This window comes from Grampus griseus, assembly GCF_964374135.1.
Source record: "Grampus griseus genome assembly, chromosome: 4".
NCBI classification, from domain to species: Eukaryota; Metazoa; Chordata; class Mammalia; order Artiodactyla; family Delphinidae; genus Grampus; species Grampus griseus.
In genome coordinates, this window is record NC_138997.1 from 124061847 (window position 1) to 124089736 (window position 27890).

The 27890-nt window shown below is 38.4% G+C and overlaps 1 protein-coding gene across 1 annotated transcript in view; it reads right to left on the bottom strand.

The window, feature by feature from the left end:
- The window catches only part of TNIP3 (TNFAIP3 interacting protein 3), an 89513-nt gene that overhangs the window by 1046 nt on the left and 60577 nt on the right, over positions 1-27890 (bottom strand). The window contains exons 6-12 of the mRNA XM_082653477.1: positions 26656-26763; positions 24483-24611; positions 19818-19937; positions 16800-16925; positions 12685-12735; positions 11460-11558; positions 8509-8569 (exon numbers count right to left, since the gene is read on the bottom strand). Of these exons, the coding sequence (XP_082509603.1) occupies positions 8509-8569; positions 11460-11558; positions 12685-12735; positions 16800-16925; positions 19818-19937; positions 24483-24611; positions 26656-26763 (694 nt within the window). The remainder of the gene's footprint in view (positions 1-8508; positions 8570-11459; positions 11559-12684; positions 12736-16799; positions 16926-19817; positions 19938-24482; positions 24612-26655; positions 26764-27890) is intronic.

The window sequence follows — 27890 nt, forward strand, 5'->3', positions numbered from 1 at the left end:
AGGTGTTTCCCTGATTCATGATAATGTTTTAGTATATGTTAAATGTTTTATACTTGCTGCCCTGCATTTGGTATTTCAAAGATATGCTAAACTAACATTTTAGTAACAGGAAGATAAAAGGTTACTTTTTCAGGTTGAAAAAATATTCTTCTGAGAACTGCGGCCATTATATAAAAAGGTATCTACTGGAAACAAAATGAAAAGACAAGCTACTGAATGGGAGTAAATACTTGCGAATGATGTGACCGATAAGGGGTTAATATCTAACATATATAAATAGCTCATACAACTCAATATCAAAACAAACAAACAAACAACCCAATTAAAAATGGGCATAAGGCCTGAACAGACATTTTTCCAAAGAAGACAGTCATTTGACCAATAGGCACATGAAAAGATGCTCAACATCATTGATCATCAAAGAAATGAAAATCAAAACCACAATGAGATATTAGCTCACACCTGCCAGAATGGCTATCAACAAAAGGACCACAAATAACAAATATTGGCAGGATGTGGAGAAATGGTAACCCTTGGACACTGTTGGTGGGAGTGTAAATTGGTGTTGCCACTGTGGAAAACAGTATGGAGTTTCGTCAAAAAAACTAAAAATAGAACTACCGTACGATCCAGCAATTCCACTCCTGGGTATGTATCTGAAGAAAACAAAAGCACTAATTCAAAAAGATATATGTACTCCAATGTTCATAGCAGCATTGTTTACAATAGCCAAGATATGGAAGCAACCTCAGTGTTCATCAACAGATGAATGGATAAGGAAGATGTGGGATATATATATATATATATATAAATATATACTATATGCATTATATATATCCATTACATGTATAATGGATATATATAATATATATAATACATAATACATATATAACGGAATATTACTCAGCCATAAAAGAGAATGAAATTTTGCCACTTGCAACAACATAGATGGACTTGGAGGGTATTATGTGAGACAAGTCAGACAAAGAAAGATAAATACTGTATGATATCACTTATATGTAGAATCTAAAAAATACAACCAACTAGGGAATATAATAAAACAGAAACAGACTCACAGATATAGAGAACAAACCAGTGGTTACCAGTGGGGAGAGGGAACGGAGAGGGACAAGAAAGGGGCAGGGGATTAAGAGGTACAAAGTACCATGCATAAAATAAATAAGCTACAAGGCTTTATTGTACAGCACAGGAAATATAGCCAATATTTTATAATGAATGGATGAATATGTTATAATGAACTATGAGGAGAGTACAACCTTCAAAAATTGTGAATCACTATGTTGTACACCTGAAACTTACATAATATTGTAAATCAACTATACCTCAATAAAAAAAGAAAAAAATATTTAATGCCTTTTTGGAAAGTTATATTAAACGTAGTAAGTATCTTACTTTCTCAGAAATGTTAGCTACAGTTTCTACAGGAACTTAGACGCATAACGTTCTTAAGATATTTGTGGTGTACGTTTTTGAAATCACATGCAATTTATGGCACAGAATTACAATTTATGGCAAAGAATTCATTTACAATATATACCTGAACTTTTGGTGTATTTTAAAGACAGACTAGACATGATTATGCACTAAACTGAGAAAATATAACAATATAGGTAAAAATGTGTTTAGATGGGAATGTAACTTTATAATAATTTTTTAAAGTCTGGAAGCATTCCTTAATTTGATTAAAAAGTTTTTGCATTTCCAAAAAGAAAAGATATCTAATATGGTGAGAACATAAATTTGGATCCAGAAGCATTATCTACTGGTCTAACCAATCCTGAAGTTTAGAATTAATCCATTAATTAATGATGCTTACCTCTAGGTATCTTAAAAAATTAAGAAAAATTAGTTCCTGTGTAGTTTTTACAGCACTCTTGTGAAATAGGTATAGAGGCAAGGGCTACTACCCACAAGTTTTAGATGAAGAGCAGCTATGGCCCATGAGATAATCCATGGCAGAATGGAAATCTGAACAAAGGCAAATACAGGTCTTGAGTTCCTAGAATGGAAGGCAGAGTGTCCTTATATAGTGAAGTTGGTTAGAGACTTCTGTCGTGAGACTTGGCTCTGCAGTTATGGGGGCAGGACAAGAGAAACACCACAAGGGAATGTGGGTCCTCACCTGCTAGGAAGAATTGGCTTTGCCTTATTGCTTGGTGAAGGACTCTACCCACTAATTGGGTAAGTAATTATCTATTAATGGTGTTGGTTACACTGTAGGTTTCCATGTTCACAGGAGCACAGGTTAAGTAGCCTGATGCCAAAGTGATCTGAATAGACCCCAGAGATCTTGGTGACAGAAGCCATGTCTCATATCTACATCAAGTATTAGCTGAATCTAAAGTACAGTTGGTGGTTAAGAGCGGAGGGGGTATCAGCGCCGCAGAGGGGTTTTGAAAGGATTGAGGGGACTCTGCTCTCTACATGCCCACTAACCTCTTAGAATGTGAACGCTTAGGCATGAACAGTAAGGAAACCTAGGTAAGTAGACTTTCTTCCCAGCTGGGATGCAGAAAAATAAAATATATACCTTGCTTTCCTTCCCTATGGATTTTTATCTTCCATTTAATAGAATTACTACAATTTCATTTACCTGGTGGAATTGTGACTAGTCTAGACTTCCTGTGTGCATTTTTCTCATCTAGGATCGATCTATCTTCTGTATCTATTCATACAAAATGCTAAATAGAATGTTTAGTCTTTGCTTATAAAATCAGTGTTTGACTAGGAATATATTTACCATCTGTATTTTCATATGTTCCTGTACATGTAAATATACTTTTGCACTTTATTATTCTTTTAGCAAAATCATTTAGTTTACTGATAAGCTGACCTTAAGAGCATTAAAGGTGAGGTGGCATTTCTCCTGTAATTCTTTTCAAACAATCTAGAAACAGGCATAAAATTATCTGCCTCTAAGTTTCAATTAATTTCCTTTATTAAGACAGTAATGTATTTGATAAAAGAAAAATATTGTAATATTTTATCCATCTGTATTGAAAATTATACAAAGTACGGTCTTTAAGTTTCTTCTGTTTCTTACATTTCTTAAGTACTTTTTACTATTTACACTGGTCCCTTTATCTCTTCATACTATTAGGAACTGGAAAAAATCCAACGAATCCAAGCCATTTACCAATGTAAAATTACCTGTAATGTTTAAATAAAGACAGTTATAAAAACACACACCCTGGGGGCTTCCCTGGTGGCGCAGCGGTTGGGAATCCGCCTGCCGATGCAGGGGACACGTGTGCCGGTCCGGGAGGATCCCGCCTGCCGCTGAGCGGCTGGGCCTGTGAGCCATGGCCGTTGAGCCTGTGCGTCCCGAGCCTGTGCTCCGCAACGGGAGAGGCCACAGCGGTGAGAGGCCCGCGTACCGCAAAAAAAAAAAAAAAAAATGACACACCCTGAGACATAAAGATTCTGGTTTTCAGGACAGGACCATTAGAATGTATTTAAATAGAATAAACGCAAAGTATGACACTATTACATTTTACTTAATGCAGAGCATGGGGTGGTCCACATTGCTTAGTGGTTACAATGTGGGCTTTGGAGCTAGACTGTGTGAGCTTGTCTGTGTCCCAGCCAATAACCAGCCACGTCCAACCACGTGGGGTTGGACAAGTTACATGATCTCTCTGCTTCTCAGTTTTCAAATTTACAAAACAGGGACAACGGCAGTCCTCGTTTCACATGGCTGCTGTAAGGTTTTGACGAGATAATAAATAGAAGGCCCCTAAAATAGTTTCTGGCATACAGTTAGTGTTATTGCGTGAACCGTGTCCCTCCCAAAAGATATGTTTAAGTCCTTGCCCCTGGTACCTGTGAACGTGTCCTTATTTGGGAATAGGGGCTTTGCAGACATAATCAGGTTAATATGAGGTTACACTGGATTAGCCTAATCCAATATGACTGGTGTCCTTATAAGAAGAGGAAAATTTAGACACAGACACAGAGGGAAGATAGCCACGTGAAGAGAGAGGCAGAGATTGGCCTTATGCTGCCGCGGCCAAGGAACATCTGGAACTACTAGAGGCTGCAAGAGGCAAGGAAGGACCCTCCCCTACAGGCTCTGAAGGCAGCACGACCGTCCCAACACCTTGATTTCAGACTTCCAGCCTCCAGAGCTGTGAGAGCATCAATTTTTGCTGTTTTCAGCCACCTAGTTTGTGGTACTTTGTTATGGTAGCTCTAGGAAATGAATTCAGGCAGTATTCAATTAATTCTTTATTATTAGACATCGGTAAAGGCCAATTATAATGGCTGGGCTTTGATCTTCTATATTGTAAAGAAATAATGATGTTTGCTCACAACACAATCTTGCGTGCCTACATTTCATGCCATTCCAAATATGTAAGTATTGAGGTCCAGCTCATTAGACAAAGTTCAGCTCTATACCATATGAAAATTTTGCAAGGTGCAGAAGTGATTGGCATACAATAGAGTCAGAAAACATAGCCTTCTGACATTTCAAAAAGGAGGAAACAAACAACATGCTTTCAAGGTTATACTAACTCTGCTGTGCCGTAATTGTTCTGGAAACATGGAAGTCATTTTGCATCTCATTCTGATAACAGATAAAATGAGATTAAAAGTTCTTTGTAAAATCACATGTTTAAACAGAAACTGTAACCCGTTGACATCTGGGGACATCGTGTAGAAAAATGCCATTATTTAATGCTATGCAGAGAGAAAGCTAGGAAAGTCTCAAAGCCTTGAAAACCTTTATTCAAATCTTGAGGTTCTGAAAGAAGATTTGATTTTCAGTGTGTCCCCAAAGCACTCTAAAATAACCACAGACAGTGGCTGAGAGCAAGGCTGGAAATCAGTTGACCTGAAGACTGTTCCATGTTGTACTCAGTACCAACTGACCTTAATCCTCGGCCAGGGAGCCCTTCACTGGGTCCCCACTCTTCAGAGGACCCTGCTCTGGCCCTCCTCCAGCCAGACTCCCTCTCATCATGTGGGCCTACCTTCCTTTAGAACAAGCTCCTGGTACCCACAAGCAGACCCCCAGATTCTTTGCCAGGTGACCCCGGGTCTGCTTCCAGGCCCCATGGGGTCTTCTTCCCCAGGCCTGAAGCCAAGGGGTGCCGTTTGTAGGGTAGTGAGGGGTATATGAAGTTGGGATGTGCCTGCTGGCTGTCCTCAAATTCACACTCAAGACCCCTCCCAGTGGGTAGGTGGGAGGGAAGGGGGTGGGCCATGGCTCAGGTCTTCCTGTGCCACTGCTTTCTGGCACAGAACTGGTTGGAATCTGAGTGTTCTAAATTTGACGCTGGCCTTCCAGTTATATTTATCAATACGAGGATAGACTATACTTTAATAGCTTCTAAGCCTGATCCATAATGTTTAAATATTTACAAATAAAGTATGCAGCTTTCCTTGTGTTCTTGTCGCAGACCCTGGGAATGTCAGAGGAGGCTCTAGCGGTAGCATAGACGTTTAGTCACCCACTTTGTACCCACTGTCCCTTTTAAAAATCACAAGGCTGCCGCTCTATGTGTAGACATTGGAGCCACTATTTCAGGTTAAATTATAATAAGAGGAATAATTATAAAGGAAGATACTAAGATAAAAATATCCTACATATATTGGGGTCAGAAAAATAAATTTGTCAGGAGTAATAGGAAATTAATAAAAACCGAGAACTAGGACAATCTAGGAAGCATATGTACTAATTAATATTAATTTAAATATCCACATTTTAAAAAGGATCCTTTTTATTTAAATATAAATAAAATATTTTAAGTATTATATGAATAAAACATATAGCAGTTTTCAGAAATAGCTTGTTTATAGATTATCAGAAACAGAGTCTAATTTTTCCACTCATTTTTCTTCCCATTGCTTGCATTTTGGTATTTCTAGTCCAAAACACAGGCTATATTGACTAGCAGTATATTCTTGAATAGTGGAGAATAAATGTATTGGTCATATGATGAGACAATAAAAATATCTTTATAATAAAAGCTCTTTAAACCCATATTTTTTTAACAATCAATACTACACAATTACTTTTAAGAACTCTGAGCAATTGTGTTGGATCGACAAAGCAAAAGGAGCTTTCCAATTAAATAAAACAAAAAATAACAAGATTCACTACTGAAATTAAATAATGGCACGTGGGATGTTTGTGACAAGGGTGATTTCAGAGCTTCTGCCAAGTGTCATGACCTGGCTTGAGCTTTGAAACAGCATCAGCTTTGGAAGCTAGAAAAGGGGCAACAGGAATTCCAAGCAGGTAGATTTTAAAGTAAGGAGGTTACTTTCTATAATAGTCCCCTAGTCATGATCAGCCCTCTTCCCTGTAGACAAGCCACAGTCAGCTGCAGAGCAGCGCTGGTACGGAGGACAGGTTCAAATGGTAATATAACCCTTCAGTTTCCACCAGGACTGCCCAAGCAAGATTTACCTCATAACACATTTATTATGCACTGATTCTTACATAGTACTGTGTCTTTTACCTGTGATATTCTAAGTGTCAAATGAGAAGCACAGATAATATATGCTATGAGTTCTTAGGAAGAAGAGATTATTGAGGGTTAGATACTAGACCTATAATTATCCAAGTTAAGACCCCCATTGTCATTTTTATATCTACCATTTTAGAGAGTTTTAATATAGTAAGAGAGGTAGCTTTTCAAGGGCCCTACAGGATATGATTCAAGCACAGGTTTTGAGGTGTTATATACCTGGAATCTAATCCCAGGGTTAAATCTTCCTAACTCTGTGATTTAGGCATGCTACTTAAATTCTCCAAGCCTCAGTTTCCTCATCTGTAAAATGGTATAATAATAAAACTTGCTTTATATCTGTAGACCCTGTCACACAACAAGTTTATACATCACAGAGCTCTTATATTTCTTCCCAAGTAGACAAAAATCAGTAGGTCTCACACACTGACTATAAAATTATATTTTTGCATGTTATTTAGTTTTTGAAGATCATCACAATTCAGTCCTATTTTATATAATCGTTAGTTTCTATTACTTTGGTCCAGGACGAATACTATAGTGATATATAAATGGCTTTATGATATTATCGAATTCTCTACTGCATAATTGTATTTTCTAGTGATTCAACTCCAACTCAGGAGAAAATATCTTTAATATTCATTCCAGACCAATATAATATAAAATGGGAAACTATAATTGGATGGCAACTCAGCTAATGTATTTCAGAAACACAGACATTATGCAACAATCATTGTGGTTAATAGTATGCCTTTCTATTAAAGCTCTCCTTTATGACTGGAACCCAAGAACTTCATTAAAACCAATGGTTATATTAGTAGTAGAAAGAAAAGAAAAAAGAAAGTCCTACAGTTTTCTGATAAATACCTAGACATTTTATTATAGAGTTCTAACTTTTTATCTTTCTTCTCCATAATGCTACTGTGAGCTATGGCCTTTGCCACTCTCAGTGCTGCTGTGTACAGCTGTCCAGGTTGTGTGCTGCACAACTGTAGGAGGCTCCATTTATGCAGACTACCATGAAAAGTCCTTGGACTTGTGAAGTTCCCAACTGGAAAATTACATATGGTATCCCCGGCTGTCTACTTCCACTCCATAATGGATTCCTTGTGCTAAACACTAGAATTCTGTGACCTCAGATCTGAACTAAATGAGATAACATTCCAAGTATGGCCTGAAATTGGAACATGGCTCCTCTTCAGCTTTTGTAGATAGATTCCAATCTCTGGAAATTAACAACTCAGAGTCACAGGTATGTGTCATATGGAATGTTAAACATGCAGCAGACATTGCTGACTTCTGATTATATGTGATGAAAACAGAAGAGGGATTATAATTATAGCCCAGTTTATTCAGCCCACTCCTGGGTGGCCTCATGAGACCAGAGAAACAAGCAGTAGAAAGTATAGCATATGCTGGAAAGAAAGAAGAGAATGGTAAACCAAAGAAAAATAAGGTAAAAGAGTACTCTTAGTTGTGAGTACTTGGTAGGTGACTTTTCCATTTTTCTCAGCATACTTAGAAGTGGGCGTTGTGGGCAACTCTGGCCTAAACTTGGAGCCTGACACTTAGTCATTAGGGAACACAGCTCTGAGCCTTTGGTTTCCTCTGTCTGTCTGCCAGTGACATTTAAAACATCTGTCTAGCAAACTCAACCTGGAATAGTGGATGTGCATCCGTCTTTTGCAGCAGAATCACAGAACTTTGTTGTTGTTGTTATAATGCAGCTCTGCTGGAAGTTCTCATTTCTAACCCCGGATGGAATACTGACTCTGAGATGGAATAGGAACAGATGCCAGAACTGAGATCCATGCATTTCTGCATTCGAACATTTTCTTTTTCTAAAGGAGTTCAATTTAACCCCAGGTGCATCACATTAGAGTTGTGTATGCAACTCAACTTTATAGTGGGTCCTCCCCGAGTATGAGTGAATGTATGTTGAGTAAACATCCCCAAAAGAGCCCATTAAAATGTAAACATGAAAGAATGCTCAATACAGCTGCGGTCTTACCATTCGCCTTGTCCTGCACATCTGGCGGAAACAGGTCGGGAGCATACCACTGACAGTCTGGCTGTGTGGAACAATAAAACATTATTATAGCAACACGGGCTTCAAACCAAACATAGTGGTGTGTTACAAATATAACTACCCTATGTGGCTTTTGTTATGCAGGCAACACAAAAGGGGTTTCTATCCAGACCTGTGGCCAATCTTGCTCACCCCTCTTATCTCCCTCATCACTATTACCATCTCCCTACCCCCTCCTAAATCCACTCTGTGTTCAGCCAGAAAGTCTACTACTTTGCGATTGTGGCTTTTTTTTTTTTTAAACCAGATGTGTTTTGGATATGTGCAAAAGTATAAAGACTTTTGTAAAACTTACTATAGCCCGTAAATAAAACAAAAGAATTTATCATCAACAATACTCTTTATAAAACCCTAGCACAGGAGGCAACAGGAAAACCAACAACAACAATGTACAAGTTTAATGTTTTCTGGTGGCTCAAGGAAGAAATCTAAGCCATTACATGAGGACATGGCTTATAGAGGCTCAGGATGGTAAAGGAGTGAAAATCTTTCCCTTTGTACTGTTCCTCTGCAGAAACTATTCTAAATTGCTTAGTTTAGACTAGAAAGTCAGTGAGAAGAGAGGGTAGACTTGGATTTTTCTCTTGGGATTTTTTTCCTAGATTTACACCAATTAAGAACAGCTAGACATTGAACATCAGGAAACCTGTTAAACAAATTGCATTGAAATAAATCATAAACTAAAGACCTGAATTTCAAAATACAGTTCCAAGGCCAGAATCTTTGTATTTAACCACTTAGAACAGAGGAATCTCAGCTTTCCCTGCCAAGGAGGTTGGTCTGTCTTCCTGCTCCAGATGCTTGTTCCTGCTTCCTCTACCTTCTCCCCAAGACCCAGAGAAGACAGGCCCTTTGTTCTATTATCCAATTACCACCTGAAAATAACTCAGGAGAATTTTCTCTAACAACGAGCCAATGGGGGCATTTTACAGGGCTGCCAGACCACTGAAAGTAGCCTAAGAGTTCAATTATCTAAGATGCTAAGAAATGCTGCATTTGGTACTGCCTGACCCCACTTTACCCTCACTCAGACACCTAGGCTCCTGGCTCTTTTTGGTCCACAAAAAGCTAGAAGAGGAAATGAGATCACCTCCGTTTTTCATCTCCTCGTTTATTTTTAGATGTCTCAAATAACACATAGGATAAGTGACGTGAGCCTCAGTTTTATATTCCAGGACAGTTGCCAAAAGAAGGTGAATATACCATAATTTTACAAACACTATCGCATGTGCTTTAATTCAGGCTTAGAAATAAGCATGAGACATGAAATATTCTTTTAAAATGAACTCTGGGAGTTTCTGTAATTTCTCTCCTTATACTGAGATTTTGTTTAAGTGAATACTGATTGAAAATGTAGTCGTTACATGGCGTGGAATCTTGTTTCAAATACAGATGTTTATTTGGTGATAATTTTAAGTGATCGGGACTGCCTTATCTCTTGTAATTGATAGAAAAGGTTTGATGAGCTTTTATAGTAGGTGAACTTCTGCCTTTTTTCCACAAACAAAGATTTGAAGAAAACAGTCATTTTTACTTGTAGGCAAACTTGAATGAGTCCTTGGATTTATAGTTAACCTTCCACGAGAGTATTTCCCCCAATTCCCTAACCTGCAGACAACTAAACTCCTTAGTAAATTTCTATCTCTTTGTTTCCCACAATATTAATTTCCTTCTACATTCTGAAAAAAATACAGAATGATAGCTGTGTTTGGAGATTCCCAGAAATGTTTCTAGTGAAAAGTAAAAAGTAAGCAAACAGGTAAAGAAAAAATAAAATGGAGGAGAGAGAGCAGACAGAAGAAGCAACCAACAACAACACAAAAAGAACCAAATTCTCAGCTGTATGCTGTGTCACACCAGGGTCAACTAAGAGATGCTCATTAAATTCTGACATCCTTCCTTCCACCACCCAAAGAGTCATTATCTCTTCCCTTGGGAAAAGGGCTTCTGAGTCACACTCAAATACAAAAGTGTGAGAAGTTTCAGGCAACTAAGAGAACTATGTACTCCTTAAGTGTCCTGCTAGGAAAATCCTGCTAGGATTTAAAATCTCAGATTCTTTGCCTAATTAGAAACACAGTTAATAATAACTAAGGGGGAGAAGGTTGTCTGAGCCAATCCAAAATGCAGAAAAATGCATGATTTATTTCCTGTATGAAGATTCTGTCTATGTAGGCAAAAATAGAGAGTAGAGACAAACTTCCAGACCATGGGGGATGGTGGGTGGAACACTGTTATTGAGAAGGAAAGGGAGGGTGCTCTGGGTCTGACTTATTCAGGTTGACTGTCCAAAGCAATTTCACTCACAACTAACGGCTCCACCGTTCACTTCATTTTGCTTGGGTAGACACAGCCATAGAGAGCAACTTAAGTGGGTCACTTTTTCTTGGATCCTTTAAGAAGATGCTTTCAACTGGAAAATGTCCAAAACTATTTTGCACAGATGTAGCAATATTCATAGTAGTTGAATATAAGTCTACAACTGAAAAAGGTATCACCCAGACTGTTTTGCTATATTCACTTTGCTTTTCTTTATACACGGAAATGTCTTTTCGGTAGAGTCAGGTATGTCATTAAAAATGACCCATATAAAGTGTTATATGTTTGTTCCTGGAATTTTAGCTCAATTCGATACCTTTCAGTTAATGTATTCCTATCTATATGTCCTATGGATACAGTGACCCAAAGATAATTATAATGTACATAGACCACTGTAACTCTGCAAATTAGAGGCTGAGATAAATAGAGGCTCTTTATGTAGACAGTATTATGTGCCAAAATTCCTGAGACAGACATCATTTCTACCAAAAGAGAATATTAGCACTTATTAGAGATATAAGCACTTATTTGTTGCAATGAGAGCTCTTACTTACTGGGTACTTCTGTAGATCCTGCACAGCCCCAGGGCCTGTCGGTAGGCATGGATCCCGTAGGTGGAAATTCCAGCCGTAGTTACTGGTTAGGAAATACATCTGAGGAGAACAATGCTGTTGGTTCATGGGAAGTGGGTGAAATTGGGGAATCACACTGACACTTGTTTTATACAACCACAAGGTTTGGTTAAAATCTTAAGGTTTAGCCTAAGTCTGGCATAATACAAATTCAAGATAGGAGGCCCGTCAATGCAGACTCTGGACCGATACAGATGAAGCTCACGGGCCAAATTTTACTGAAGGTGAAGCTGTAGCTACTTTTCCATGTTGAAGAAATTAGAAACACTTGAAAATGTATGTAGAGTTAACTTTGTGTCTCTGAGTTATCTTCACAGAGTTCTTGCTTAAGAAGAACCAGCCTTTAAGCCATAAAATAAATTTTCTTAAACTGCAGCCAGAGACACTGATGACATAACTAAAGTCCAGAGAGGAAATTAGGAATTAAGAGAAACAATATTCATTCCTTAAGGCTACTAGAGAACCAATGGACTAGAATGCTCCAATACCCAAGAAGATACTCTACTTTCTCAAAAGAAGGCACAAGTCTTTGACGTAGTTTTCCACTGTTGTGGAAGCAACTGCAAGAAATACCAAGGAAATATATTTCCCAGGTGTTTGTGAGTCTATGAAGAAATCTCTGTTTGCATGAACACACACTGAAGCTTGTGCTACTGTAAAAATGTGTTCTGTAACATGTGCTTTTCATGAGTGTTAGGGTTGAGAGGCCTTGGGGGTACCTAAGCATTAACTCTCCACTGACATTTTAGTTGACATTGAAAAGCATGAGTTGTCCTAGGCCATCTGTACCAGAGTTTGAAAATGCCTTCAATTGGGACCATGAGGACCTGCTGTATTTGGGAATAAATGTGTAAAACTTAAAGTTGGAATTTCAAACACGACAAGAGGTTGGGCTTCCCTGGTGGCACAGTGGTTGAGAGTCTGCCTGCCGATGCAGGGGACACGGGTTCGTGCCCCGGTCCGGGAGGATCCCACATGCTGCGGAGCGGCTGGGCCCGTGAGCCATGGCCGCTGAGCCTGCGCGTCCGGAGCCTGTGCCCCTCAACGGGAGAGGCCACAACAGTGAGAGGCTCGCGTACCGCAAAAAAAAAAAAAAAAAAAAAACCACGACAAGAGGGCTGGTGAATTTCAGGAAGGATCAACATACCTGTTTTAATTGCCTTTCTAGTTTTTCTTTCTCCATCTGACCAGCTTTTATCTGTGGACAAAACAAAGGCATTTGTATATCAGAAAGAGCTCAAATGTTCTAAAGCTACTCTTGGCCCAGAGGGCAGTGATCTACTCAGAAATCAAGGGGGTGAAGCACTGATAACAGTCATGCCAACGAAAATAGCTGAGTTTTGGATTTTTCAAACAGGCACTGGTTCTATCTTGAAATTCCCAAATGAAGTTTGGAAAGTTGGATAGTTTAAAATTGTTATTCCAATTTGTTGGGGCCATTATAATTCTCAGTTTTAGGTTGATGTATTTAGTTCTAGCTATAAATATAGATATAGACATAGATATGGATATAGAAACAGCTTCTACTGCTTATTGAATGTAATTGGAATTGGTCAATTGTACAGTCAAAGGCTTCCACAATAAATTTTAAAAGTTGCAATATGCACTTAATACATGCCAGTCAGTGATCTAAGTGCTTTACACTTAATAACTCACATTCAATCTTCCCAATACCCCTATGTGATACTTAACATTATTATTCCTGTTTTACAGACGAGGTCACTAAGGCATGAGATGCTGAGTAACTTGTTCAAAGGCACACTGCTACACTTCATGCTTCTCACTATTTGAGGCCCAACCTCATCCAGCAGAGTCACCTATGCTGGGTTCCCCCAACATCTGACACATCTAGGGAAAGCTGGTTTTCTTTGGACTCTTTAGTAATGCTATTGTCATCCCTATATCCCTATAAAGCAAGGTCAAATGTCCCCTACTGTATGATACCTTTCCAAGTCCTACCTATCAGAATTATTCTCTCCTTTGCTCCTCCCATATAGATAGCATTTTACATTTACTATATGACTTTTTATAGTCTAATGTGTACTATGTACAGTCAGTTCTCATGATTCATGGTAGTTATGCTCTATAAAGTCACTGTGAATACTGAAGTAGCAAACACTGTACCATTCTCCCAGGGAAATGCAGGCTTAGGTTCCTACCAGCTTCTGGTCATGCCATTTTTGTAAATCAATCAATACATAATTTTGTTTTATGTGTGTTCTTTTAAAGACACCTCATTTAATAAATATTATAGATCCATTAACATGGAACTCATGGCCAATAGCGCTATATTCATCCCTGAATGAAGCTTATCTGACACATGCCTTTTCTCCATTAGGCACATCACAGCCTTCCTGTGCTCAGGAACACTGGACAGCACTTCAGCACTATGCTTGGGGGCCATTTTAAAAAAATGAAATCACCGGGGGCTTCCCTGGTGGTGCAGTGGTTAAGAATCCACCTGCCAATGCAGGAGACACGGGTTCGAGCCCTGGTCCGGGAAGATCCCACGTGCCGCAGAGCAACTAAGCCCATGGGCCACAGCTACTGAGCCTGTGCTCTAGAGCACATGCTCTGCAACAAGAGAAGCCACCACAATGAGAAGCCCGTGCACCACACCGAAGAGTAGACCCCGCTCGCCACAACTAGAGAAAGCCCGCATGCAGCAACGAAGACCCAACGCAGCCAAAATTAAAATAGAATAAATTTATTAAAAAAAAGTGAAATCACCACCAAAAAGCACAAATATGTGAAAAATGTGGCACTATATAGACCATGAAAAGGACACTTTTTACAGTATGAGATCTGAAAGAAGAAGACAGCATCAACTGTTGGACCTCCACTGGGAACAAGTGTGTCAGGAAGCTCAAGTATTTTGCTGCTCTGTACAAGTTCACAAGTGACCTTAAAGGTGGCACAAGAATTGATTTTGGGGTGACAAATATATTTTAGTGAGTAGGCAAATTCACAAAAATGGAATCTGCAAAAATGATGAGGACAGACTATATATGTCCCCCTCATTATCTTGTGAGTTTTTTAATAGAATGGATCATTTTTTAGTTCCCTCACAGCATATAGCAGAATGCCTTGCGGAAAGAAAGCATCAAAATTAGATTATGAGGCACTGAATGTGGCAGGCTAATTATACAACTAAATGAAACTATTAAAAATTCTCCCTTCCAACAGATTATTTATGAAATACCTGTGAGCCATTACTTGAACTAGATGTTTCTGCATAGATTGTTTTTCACTTAACCCTGAGAACAACTTTGTGAAGTCATGAGGTAGGTATCATTATCTATGTTTTACAGGTGAGAATGCTAAGAGAGGTTAAGCAACCTATTTTTAGAGACAGAGGTTTTAGAGTTATAAGAAACATTTTAGAGATCACCTACTCCAACTTTGTCATTTTACAGATGAAGAGAAGAAAGGTTGAATATTTGCCCAAGGTCCTCACTGATGGTCAAAGCAGGCATGAACATCGGGCTTTTATCCTTAAATATCTCCTAAGTATCTTTCACTTCACCACACTGACTGTTTCACCAGTCACTGCCTTAAAATGTCCTTCGTGATAGGAAGAATAAACTCTGGTATGTAAGCAACTAGTGGCAGATGGATTTGACCTAAAAATTCCTTTGGTCAAGTGGTCCGTTTGGACCACTGGTAATACGCTACTCAAATAAGGTAATGCCTATTCTAACATGGCATTTAATCTGCTGTTAATACATTTAACATAGATTGTTAAACCATCTATTACATCCGGTGAATTCTGTCTTCCTTTCACCTGAGTAAATGAGACTTTTGAAGAATGAATGCTTGGATTATCATTATAAAGAAAATTTTGATAGTTTTAGCATATCACTAGGATCCTCCCCTAGTTCATAAGCAGTTATACTGTACTGTAATTAGACAATACATTTATTTTTTGATATCAATCAAAAATTACAGATAACACGGGAATGAAAATTACTGTGAATTATAGTCTATAATGTAAGTATCTGGTTGTGTGTTTCTGGCTGTACTACAGCCTTTATAAAGGCAAGAACATTGCCAGTCTAGACAAATATTTATCATCAATCTGAATTTAATGTAGTAGAATGAATAAAATTAAAATACGGCAGGAACTAAAATGATTTGTGCAGTGACAACTTCAAAAAAATTAAGGCAGCTTTGCATGTAAGGCATACAAATTGAGACAGTGATTTTCTCACCAAGAACGATCAGAAAATTTTCTCACCCACTGTTGTAAAAGTATGTTGCATGAACTATTTTCAGAAAAACATTGTATTATATTTTTACCGTTATTTTATTCCTTCCAGTTTCTTAGAAAGGAAATGGTTCTGCCAAATAATTCTCCATGTAAAACTAGGGATTTAAAGTTAATCCTTAAAAAAGATGTCAAAGAAGAAACTAAATTTAATTCACAATCTACTTTGTATTAGGAAGAAGGCGATGACAAAGAGTTTAAAATCTCTTCTAAGACTAAGAATCTTAAAGCTACAGAGCTGTCACAGCCTGTCCCACAACAATTCCTTATTTATTGAAAAACACTGCATAATTTTGCAAATTAAAAATTTCGTGATTCATTGTTTTTTCTTAAGCCAAATTTGTGTTAGCTACATTTCCCTCATTAACATCAATAATTACCCATCATGGCAAATTCCCGAGTCTATGTTTAATAAATTCTATTGCACCTAATTTTAGTATGCTTACATTTAATATTCTATTCTAATAAAGAGGCTAACATTATCTGGCTTCCTTGAGAGCACTCCAGTTACTTTAAATCTGGGAAACCACTGAACAAAATTCTTGGTTTCACTAGGTATATAAATGACATTTAGTATGTATGTTTTTAGAAGACAGGAACATTCCAACATAGCCCTTCAAAGAAAATGATAAGAATTTAGAAACAACTTCACTGTACTAGAGTGTTTTGGCTTTGAATTTGAGTGCTAGGTAGTTCCAACTCCCATTCTACCAAGATAAATATTATGAGAAAAAGATCAAAATAATTGGATTTTATAAAAGACTTTGGAATCCAATTTCTTGGAAAACTCCTTAATATACTTAAGATGAAAGAAATCTCTAGTCATTTTCATCTCTTTACAAGATTGTTTAAGAATGATTTCATCCCAGGTGCTAATCTCTCAAAAAAGAAAAAAAAATCCAACAGCAATTAACAGAAGCCAAAATGTCTAGATTTTTAAATGAGAAAATAAAAATAAAATACATACGTGCTGGCAAAGATTATTGGACTTATACCTGAGAATTCAGCCTGTTCAACTGGGTTTGAGAAGTTTGATTAATTTGCTGTAGCTCCTCTTTTTCTTGACTAAGTCTTTCTCGGTCTGATCGCTCCTTTTTGAAGTCTTCTTCGTATATTTGCACCTAGGAAATATTAACTTACTGTTACTGCTAGCTTCCTTTTCTCTTAAGCCATTTAAATGAGTTCTGGAGAGGTGCTATCTGGGTTTGTCCAATCTGAGACATTCCGTCCTCTTTTCATGAATATTTCTTTATGGTGGGGCTCTATCTTGATACATATGACTATAATTTTACCTTTCACTTCGTTTATAATGGCAGTTCTCAACTTTTTTCTCCTTGAGCATATATCAGAAATTCATAAATAAAGTAATAACATGGATATTTTGAAAATAATTCCCCTCCCCGATTTTTTATTGCATATTCCATTGTTGTGATGAAGTCTTGCTCCTCCCACCCCATCAGTGTTAAGTTTCACTGTTTTGGAGCAAATCATCCATCTCTAAAACAAGGCTTTGATGTATAAATACTGCTTGAAGTTCTGAAAGACAGTTTACTGACAATAGCTGCTAAGTGAAGCCACTAAATACTGACATGCCAAAGTTTCTACATATAAATTATAAGTTTAGCACAAGATAGAAATGAAAGGCTCATGTATGTGGGAGAGCAAAGCATGTTTATTGAAAGATATTCACCAGAGTTGGCCTTTATAAGTAATTGTGGGAGTATATCATAAAAAAGAGTAACATTCTAGTGGAATGCCTCTCAAGAGGTACTCCAAATATTCCAGAAAAGTAATGAAAACAACCCCCCCCAAACCAGATTTAATTATTGTTGTTTTAATTGGCGTAGTGTTGGCTGATGGCTTGGAGACTAGAATGTGGAGTTATGAAAACAAATGAAGCTTAAGAAATGAAGCAAAGGATTTCCTCTAAAACCAGATTTAAACTACGACTTACATGGGAACCTAGTAGCTAGATTTCGTCTATTAAAGTTAATGCACATTGCACCACCATCAGCAACAGTGCAACAAATTTTAACTACAGGATTATCAATTTTAAGTCAATAATAATAGAACAAAATGTAATAGGCAAGGGGGGGGAATTAAATATTTTACATGGATCTAGATACAGATAGACATATTTAATTTCAAGGCTTTATTCACCAGAAGGTTGCAAGGGAACTATACCCAGCCAATCTGATATTTTGTTTTGGGGTGGTTTTTTTTTTTTTTTTTTAGTTGAGAGCTGAGGTTCAAATCCAGACACAGTTAAACCAATGCTCTGTAAATAATTACCAGAGGCATCTGAAGTGGGAGAAGTCCACCTGATTAGAACAGATGGACGCTCTTTATCAAACACAACACTGATAGCGATTTCAGCACTTAGATGGCCAAGATTCGAGCTCAGTTTCTTTGTGAATTTAAATCCTTTAGGGTTTCACGCAGCACTTGGTGATGTAATGATTGTGGGTACCCAATTAGAAATGTGCACAGTTAAAATGTGAATGCCGAAAGCTAGCAAAAGGGCCATACAGAAACGAAGGAGACGGATTCTGGTCTACTCTTGGGGTTTATGAGAAGAAGAATACCTGCCATTGTCTGTATCAAATACGAATTAAACCTTTACTGTAAACACGTGTAAGAGCAACTCTCTCGCATGAGGTGTACATTATACGGGAGCACTGAAGATGACTCAGGTGTCTGAACGTAAGCAGTACCTTTTTCAGAGGAATCCTGGCTAGAGCCAGTGGTACTTTAGGGGGTGAGAATTTGGCAGTTTTAACACTCTGATTATGCACTTATTCTTTCCATGGGTCTATTTTCAAGCTCTATATTTGATCCTGAATGTAATGAAGCAGATTATTTCAAACTGAGTTGATAGAAGAGAAAATCCAACTTTATGTCAAATGCTCTGAATTTTTTAGATTTATAGATAGGTTACTTCCTATGAAGTAATAACAATAAAGTAAACAACAACAACAATAACACAATTGTTCTATTCTTCCTTGTATTGCATCAGGAATCCTTGTAATTGGCACTTGCTCAGAGCAAAACAGCCAACAAGTCATACCCAGGGGCATCAGAAAATAATACTTCCCGGCTCTTTGTTCTATGTCACCCTATCCCCTGCCCCTGCCATTGCTAACGTATTTCTGACAATGTGTGCTTCTGGGATTGGAATTCCTATATTTCCTGTACTTATCAATATCACTATGAACTGTTCCAGCCCTTTGCTTATATTAGTTTATCTAACCTCTTACAGGAAAAGAGATATGATATGCATGGGTGGCTCCTCAGCTAAGCCAGCTCCAGCTGGGTGAGCTAAAATTAGCCTCCAGTAGTTTAGGCAGTGCTATATCCCCACAGCCCTGTGTTTCTGGTGCATGCAGGAGCTTAGAGAGAGCATCCTTTACTCCTGCTGTGCACTTGGAAACAGTGAGTGAAGCTGGGTGCGTTAGGAGGAGGAAACCATTGTACATCAGGAAATTCCTAGGTAGTGCCATCTGTATGCAGGGATAGATGAACAGACCTGGCTCTTCAGTGACTATGACCAGTGCAGAGTATTCCCTTTAAAACTGCCCTCATTGTTCAAAAGCCCAGAGGCCTGCAGCTACAGAATAATAGCCCGGCTGCTACCATTTTCTGAAAAGGTCCAGAGTTTGGGTTAATAGTGTCTTCAAAATAAATCATGTCTACATGAAACCCTCTAGACCCAGTGCTAATAGAATTTCACTAAAAGGTTAATTAGCATGCCCCCTTTTTAAGTGTATAATCTTGGGCGAGCCACTTAATCCATCTGAAACTCAATTTTCTCTTTTTTTTCTCTTTTTTTTCTCTAGAGTTGGACTAGCTGATCTATATTTTCCCATAAAGCTTTAAAATTAGGTAATTCTAATTAAAATACATGCAAAAACCTTTGACATGTTTTGAATAGGAGGACTTCCAGAAATGGCTAAAGCAGCATGAACAATGGGCCCTAAGTTCTCCACATGACCGCTCCACTTTCAACTTCTCACCTGCTGTTTGAGAACTTCCATTTCTGTCCTCATCTCCTCACGGCTGCACTCCATTTCAGACTTCCGCAAACAATCCTCAGGAGATGAAGAACACTCCATTTTCAAGGCATCCTGAAGAGCCTGTGTTATAAGATAAGCACACTGTTGACCTGAGAGTTGCCACATCATATGAATTTCTCTACAATTCCTACAGTCATCTCAAGTGCACTCATAAGGTAGAATTTCATTTTTAATGCTACCTTCATCACTGAGTAACTTTCTTCATATATGCATTTTTTTTTTCAGAATCTCCATCTTTTCTCCATGATGGTGCTTATGTTATTCAACTCTCATTGTTACTTGAGAAGGCTTTGGTGTTAGAGATCCTTCCACCTAGCCAACCATGAGTGGAAAACAGATACATAGCCTTTCTCTAGAGTCTGCTTCAGTCAAATATATGCTCCATCAATAAGGCTCGAACTTCAGGGAGCATCAGAATCACCCGGAGAGGTAGCAAACATGCCCACGCCTGGGCATTGCCTCCAAGGATCCTGAATCAGTATATCTGGAAGCAGGGCCTGAGAATCTGCATTCCTCAAAAGCTGACGTTCCTGCTCTCAGATGACATTTAAAAAATATATCTTCATTGAAGCATAATTGCTTTACAATGGTGTGTTAGTTTCTGCTTATAACAAAGTGAATCAGCTACACATATACATATATCCCCATCAGATGACATTTTGAATGATATATTTCTGCTATATAACCACGTCCCTTACAGGAGAGAGGGAAACTCACATAAATGGGAACCCAGGCAGATTCATTATCCATTGTTGTACGGCTCTGCTCTGTACTCCTTGAGCATGACGTGCCTTGGCCTAGACACAGTCATAATTATTCTCCAATAAAACACCCACTAACCCACTAGAGGGTGGAGAGAGTGCTCTGCTTTCTTGACATGCAGTACAACTTGGTGTTTTCACCGTGGGGTGAGGAAGTGAAGCAAATAAGAGACACTTAGATTTGCCAACCAGATCATCATCCTTACTCATAATTCCATGGCACTCTTACATATACTATACTTTTTCAGATTATATGAAAGACACTGTCTCTATTCTGAAGACTTTGGGCTCATGATGAGTTAAATAAAACGGCCGCCAAAAACTGTGACAGAACATACCTCACCCTGTTGTGGTTTCAGAGCCCACACACAATGTGACTACTTGCTCATTATCAAATGAGTCCTCTACACAAATAGAAAGGTTCACTTCCAAAGCTCCAAGACTTTACTGCCTCTGTATTTCTTTAGTAGCTTCGATGGTGTTCATTTGATGATTCTATTAGTAACTCACTTCCCTGCATTACTACACAATATGGTCATAAGGATAGAAAAGAAAAGCAAATTTAAGGTCTTAAATATGCATAGTTAAGATTAGAAGTTTCCTAATAGAATGTCTTATAGTCTAGCCTGATGTAAATATCATTTTTCAGGAAGTTGTAAGAAAAACAAGAACTTTTTTCTTCCTCCAAGAATTATTAGACAACAGAAGTTGTTTAATAATTTATGTTTTGTTAGAATTTATTGCTAAGCTACATAGTTCTAGGAATTATCATAATAGTTATATTTTTAAAACATGTGTCACTAGTAATAGAATCTAGGGTGGGGTAAACCAAGTGAATCAAGATAATCAAATATGCTGGTTCTATATCCTACAGCTATGAATAGACTACTTTTGTAGGTTTTGTAATATCTGAATTTTCTGATCTACCTTTCATGCTATTCAGACTTCTAGAAATTTTGCAAATGAGTCATAAACGAAAGGCGAGTCTAGTAGACATTTATTCCATCTTGGGGTTTTCCAACTTCCTTGAATAAACACCTGTAACCTACTCTAGAGCAGCAGTTTACCATAAGCACAGATATACTAAACAGATCTACCCATCTCACAATGGCAAGATGTCAGACACATCAGTTTTGCCCATGGGTGGCCCTGGTTGACTAGCCTCAGGTAATTTCTCTCACTTTGATCAAACATCTGGCTTCTCTGTCAAGAACCTGATGAAAACAATGCCCTTAGGTATCTCCCTCAAAGCAAATAAGTAAAATTCAGTACACATAGTTGTGTGAACTTCTGAAAACCATATGTTAATTGCTAAGGTGACATGCTACCAATTTCTGCTGAGACCGGGTCAGCAGGCAGTGGGTTTGTGCAAGCGGGGTGGACCCCAAATTTCCACGCTGTAATGAATGGTGCACACAATTAGCTACCCAAATCATCATTTTGAGTAACTTCTATTTATTACAGTGGTAAAAGAGAACAGAAGAAAAATCTATACTGTAAAATAATAATTTCTTACATTTCATTAGACACTAATACTAAATGAGAAAAAACCTAAATGAGAAAAAAATCTCTTTGCACTAAATGAGAAAAAATGAGAAAAAAAAATCTCTTTATAGCTCATCACTTTCTATCTATGTTTTTAAAGTGACAGTTGAAGGCATAGATGTGTGAGATGAAATCTTTTCTGGCTTGAAGTACCTTTTATTTTTTCTTACTACTCATAAGTAATGTGTTATGCCTATTAAAACATGAATCTCAGGGCCAAAATTGGCTACTGAACATATTATGTACCAGCAAATTACATTAATTAGTTACTTCATCCATTCATCCAGTCAACAAATATTTAAGAACATACTATGAGCAAGGCCCTGTTCTAGGCACTTGGAATGTAGCAGTGAACAAAATAGAGAAACTCAGGGCCCCATTATGACTGTTGTCTTTGTGAGTCCCTTCCTCCAAATAAATATGTAGTAAAATTATATATTATAATTGCATTCTTACAAAGATGAATATGTTAATATGAAAATATATTTTCAACCTCATACTTTAGTATTTTTCCTCTGACTTTAAGAGAAATTAAGCATATTAATGGGCCACTCTAAGTATTGTGGGCCCTCAATACTGTGTCCACCTTGCCTAGGAGAGAAATCTGCCCTGCAAATATCCTGCCCACATGGAGCTTACAATCAAGACTGGGAGACAGGAAACAATTAAGATAATAAATATGAGACATTATGCACACACTAGAATGCAATGAATTCCAAGGAAATATTAAAACAGGAAATATTAGAAGTGGAGTATGTAATTTTAATTAAGATAACCAGAAAAATCCTCTTTGAGAAGATGACAAGCTCTGAATTTTACTCAAATTAATTTTTCTCATTGAGATTTTATGATTATAATCATGATTTTTAAAGTTTTTACTAATTAAAAAAGATTTTCTATAAACACACCTACACAAAAATGAAGGTTATACATGGGTTTGAGTAAAACACAGAGTTCTCGGCTGTTTTAATTTCTACAGGCTTTATATCCTTGTGCCTACATTTATAGAAATAGAGAACAGAAGAAGACTGATAAGTAATAACATATCAAAAATGGGAGAGATTTCAAATATAATCTCAATTAATGTCAGTTCCTCTAATTCATTTGCGAAGGATTTCCAGCAGTGATTAAGACAGAAAATTCATTTGCCCTGAACTTGTATCTCTGAACATTGTTTTTCTCTCTTAAACGACAGAGAAGTACATGGTTTACGAAGTCAATCTCCAATTTCTCATTTTCTCCTGAATAATAACTTGCCCCATAAACAGATCAAACATAGCATCACATTTGTAAAGCACCCTATCAACCACACAGGCATATAGTTAACGCTTTGGGGATATTTAAGTTACACCTCTGAACACTACTTAACTACAAGATGGCACACGGTCCCAAAGGCAAGCACTGAGCATGTGTTTAAGGCCAGTCAACCACCTGCTCTTTTTTCAGAAGATAATTTCTGTTACTTTGGTCAAGAAATATCTAGCTTGAGAGATGACTATCTCAACTCAACCATGTATTACTACGTATTACTACGGTCCACATACGATGTGGCTCTTGGAAAAGTCAACAGCAAAGGATTTAATTTTTTTCCCTGAACAAGTCAGCAATCCCTCCCCCCAAGAAAATTAAGGTTTAGTCCATTAAAACAACACACACACACACACACACACACACACACACACACACACACTCACTTACATGTCGTCCTTTTGCAGCAATTCACAGGTAGCTCCTTTGAATAGTTGTTGGAGCAAAGGCATTAAATCACCAGCATTTTCTTAATAGACCTACACACTACTCCCCACCCCCCCATTAAAGGTGAGTTTTAGGCTTATTCTCAGGAAGGCCGCCATCTCATTTTTGGATTTGGCATTTAGTTTGCTTCCATATAGTCTGTATTACACTCAGGAGCTCCACAGTGATGATTTTAAAGAGCAGCCTGTTTTCCTCAGGAAACTTTCGCGGTTGACCAAGAGATAACGCTACTATTCGCAAACACCCACTTGCTTTATGTGGTTCTTTGATCTACCAAAAAAAAAAAGTTCTTACTCTCTTCTATACTTTCTCCTTATCTCTTTCTTTAATGACAATTCTTTGCAGAGACATGAATTCCCCCCAAAATTCTTAGCCAAGTATGGCTGAACGAAGCAGATAGGAGTGATTTATGCAATTACAGAGACCTCCGTGCAAGCCCCCGAGACGAGCCGCATTGCAGTGTGGATTTTGCTGTGAGCCTCAACCCAGAAAGTGCTCTTTATACAGAAACCTCTCATCTCTCCAGCTTCACCTGGCCTGATACCTTATTGAGGCGTTTTATTTCACATTCAAAGTGTTGCTTCTTCTGGCTTGCGAGAGCAATTTTTTCCTTCAAAAGCGTATTCTCTCTCTTCAATTCATGTAATTCTTCATTTAGGCTCTCCTTTTCCTTCTGAAGTAGAAAGCAAGAAAACAAATTCAAAATCAATAAAATTCAGATGAGATGATATTGTAGGAATACTTCTGAAATAAAAAACAAACAAAAAACAGGACCTGCTAGATTTTCACTTAACATTCCATTTGAGCAATAATCTCTGGGTGGAGGTCAGGATTAGGATAGAAGAAATCTTTATGTTATCCTTACTGCTACTACGTTTTGCGACCCCAGAACAAGCTATCAAAATCCCCACTCCTCACTTTCAAGGGTCAAATGGGTCTGCAGAAAAAGCTACTTGCTCTTACAAGGTGATGAAAGAGTGACTCACTAAAAATAACTGAAAGTTCTAATATGCAAAGTGTCATTGCAACAAAAAATACCAAATATCTCAAAGCCCAATCCTGCATCATTCAGGACTGGTGAGAGACAAAGAAGAGGATAAAAGATAAAACCTTAGGCAATAAGACATTTCACCACAGATAATTATTCAGAGCACTGTATTGTTCTGATGATTACTTTTAAAAGGTAGAGATGAGCTAGTCCAACTGCCATCACTCCTCCACTTTTCAGATCACCTTCAAGGAATCCAGTGTTTTAAGTAACTGAAGCAAGGTTGGTGGCTTAGACAATAACAGGATTCAGACAACATCTGCCTCCTATCTCTTAATTTTATATTCTGGACAGTAAACTTTCTGTGGAGTGAATTGAATTTTTAACGAGACTGCAGTTTTAACCCAGTAAAATAAACATTCTGGAATTTAGGTAAATCAAGATGAGGAAATAGCTAAGATATACGTTAAAGTATATTATTTTAATAGCTAATATTTCCCATCACAATGATTAAAGAAATCTACTTTAGGTGAGTGGTTTTCTTTACAAGTGAAAACACTTCTCTTTGCCTTTGTTTAAACAGAATAGGTCCATGTGTACACAGAAAATTTAGCAATCTTTTTCTAACTCAGCATAGTTTAAGAGAAAATTATTTCCACAAGAAAATGGTCCCAACTGCATAGGGAAGAAGTTACCATGATTCCTGTGCTGCATGTAAATGGAACCGAAAGGGACTCTTACATGGCAGAAAGGGAGTTGCTAAGCAAGGAAGGGAACCTGAACTGATGATGGATGCACTGATTGGTGACATTGCCTTAAGATTTATGCATGTTTTAAAATACAGCTGCTGCATCACAATATTAGTCACAAGACTTCACCTGAGAAAATCTACCCTTCTCGTTCTTTCCTAACATGCCTGAAAAAATGAGAGGCCATTAGAGCTCAAGGGCCTCCTCCCATTTTCTACAAATCCATGTAGTCCCATAACTAAAAGTAAAACCGAGAATCTATTTTAAGAGAGGCCATCACCTCAATGGCCACCTTCTAGTTCTCAGGAGGATTAAAGGGGCCTTCCAATCTGGAGACTGGGCTCAAGTCCTATTTTTCCATGTGCTACGTTACTGACATTAAGTCATCTAAGCCCTACGTCTCAGCCTTTTCATCTTTAAAACGGCAAAAATAAGAGTTTCCTCACAGATGGGCTGAGGATGTTAAATGAGACGATGAGGGTGAGATACTTTTCAAAAATGTTATATTTTTAAGATGACAAAGGTAATACTTATTTGTAAAGCTCTCTGTAAGCTGAAAAGCAGCTGTACAAATACAAGGAATTGTCATATTATCAACACTGGTAATAAAAATGATTAGTATGAGTAAAAGCAAAAACGCAAAATGAATTTTCTCCTAGGCTGCAACGTCCGAGAAAGATACCCCAAAGCCCTGGCTCAGTTCTGCCCGCGGGTGGAGCCGGGCAAATTAAGGTCTGCCTGTTTGCGCGACACAGAAGGAAGTGAGCCGGCACCTCCCGCCCTCTGATTCTAGAGAAGTGGCCCCTATTTTTGGCTCTGGGGACTTGCGTAACCCGTACACCCTTGCCCATCGGTCACCGCTCTGCAGAGGGCTGATTTGAATAAACGGTTGGTTCTCAACCATCTGGAGGCAGGGGCCCCCCCTTCCCCCTACCGCGCGCTCCTGGGGGCAGGGAGGTCGCTCCCCGAGCCCCGCCCACCTCCTCGCGCTGCTGCAGGTCGCTCTCCCTCTGGCTCTGCTGCAGCTCCTTCTCCAGCGTGCCTAGGAAGCTTTCTGCGGTGTCCAGTTTCGTTTTCAGCTCTGCGACCTGAAGAAGTGGTTCACAGACAGCTGCAGACACCTCGCCTGAAGCCCACAACCCCCTGGATTTATTCCCAGCCTAAGCACCCGGGGACAGAACTGGCTCAGTCTTGGGCATCCCCTAGGGAGTGGCTCTTCTTCCCACCGCCCCAAACCAAGATCGGGTCTTTTGCTTTTAAAAAGAAGTTTCCTCTACAAGAGAAAAAAGCAAACACCAAAACGGCCTCCAGCCTCCTTTCTCTAGACCACACCACTTTCGAGGAAATAAACCCGTAGACCTTAAGGGAGCCTTCTAGGCTTGTCATTCTATTCTCAGGTCGCAAGGTGTGCCTCATCTGATCTGAAAAGGACAGCGAAGGATAGGGGATAAGTGAATATACCTACCTTGCCGAAAAACAGACGTGACCTTTAACTCATCAGTAACCTGCAGCATTTGACCTGCTACTAAATGCCAAATTAGTCGTCTGAGTGACAAGGGTCCAGAAAAGCCTTAGGGACAGGCGCTTCATCAAAGATGGGAACTGTGACCATTGTTAACCCTGGGTCTTCATGCAGCTGCAAGCCGTTCAGGAAGGCAGCTTAAACAATTTTCTCTGGGATCATGTGCTTTAAAATTTGGAGATCCCAAAGCTGTCCAGACCGAATATTATAAGGTGGCTTGACCATGGCCTGGTGTAGTGAAACGTTACCCTGCTCTTTCCAAATTTAATACTCTGAGTATCAAAATGAGGAAGAAAAGAGCAATACTAACGTACTTCTCATGTGTGGTCAAGTTTCTTGACTCTGAATTATTTTGGGGAGTTTACCTTCTCTTTCCTCTCTTTTAGAACATGGAATGGTTTTAAATTATAAACTGACTTTTACCCTTTAAAATATATTTCCTCCAAAAAAAATTCTTTCTCACCAAAGCAAAAGTTTCTTGACAGAGAACATGCTTTGGAGAGAAGAAGGGATTCCCCACTTCACCTCACACGCTGTTAACACTGCTTGTCTCTTTTTCTGTGGAAAACAGCTTATGCTATAAAGAATTAGAGAAGTAGCCTTGCACAAAAAAGTATGAACTTTAAGCCATTTCTCACCTCACATATAACCTTGTGTTTTTATGGCTGCTAGTAACAAAGCCGAGGCCAGGAT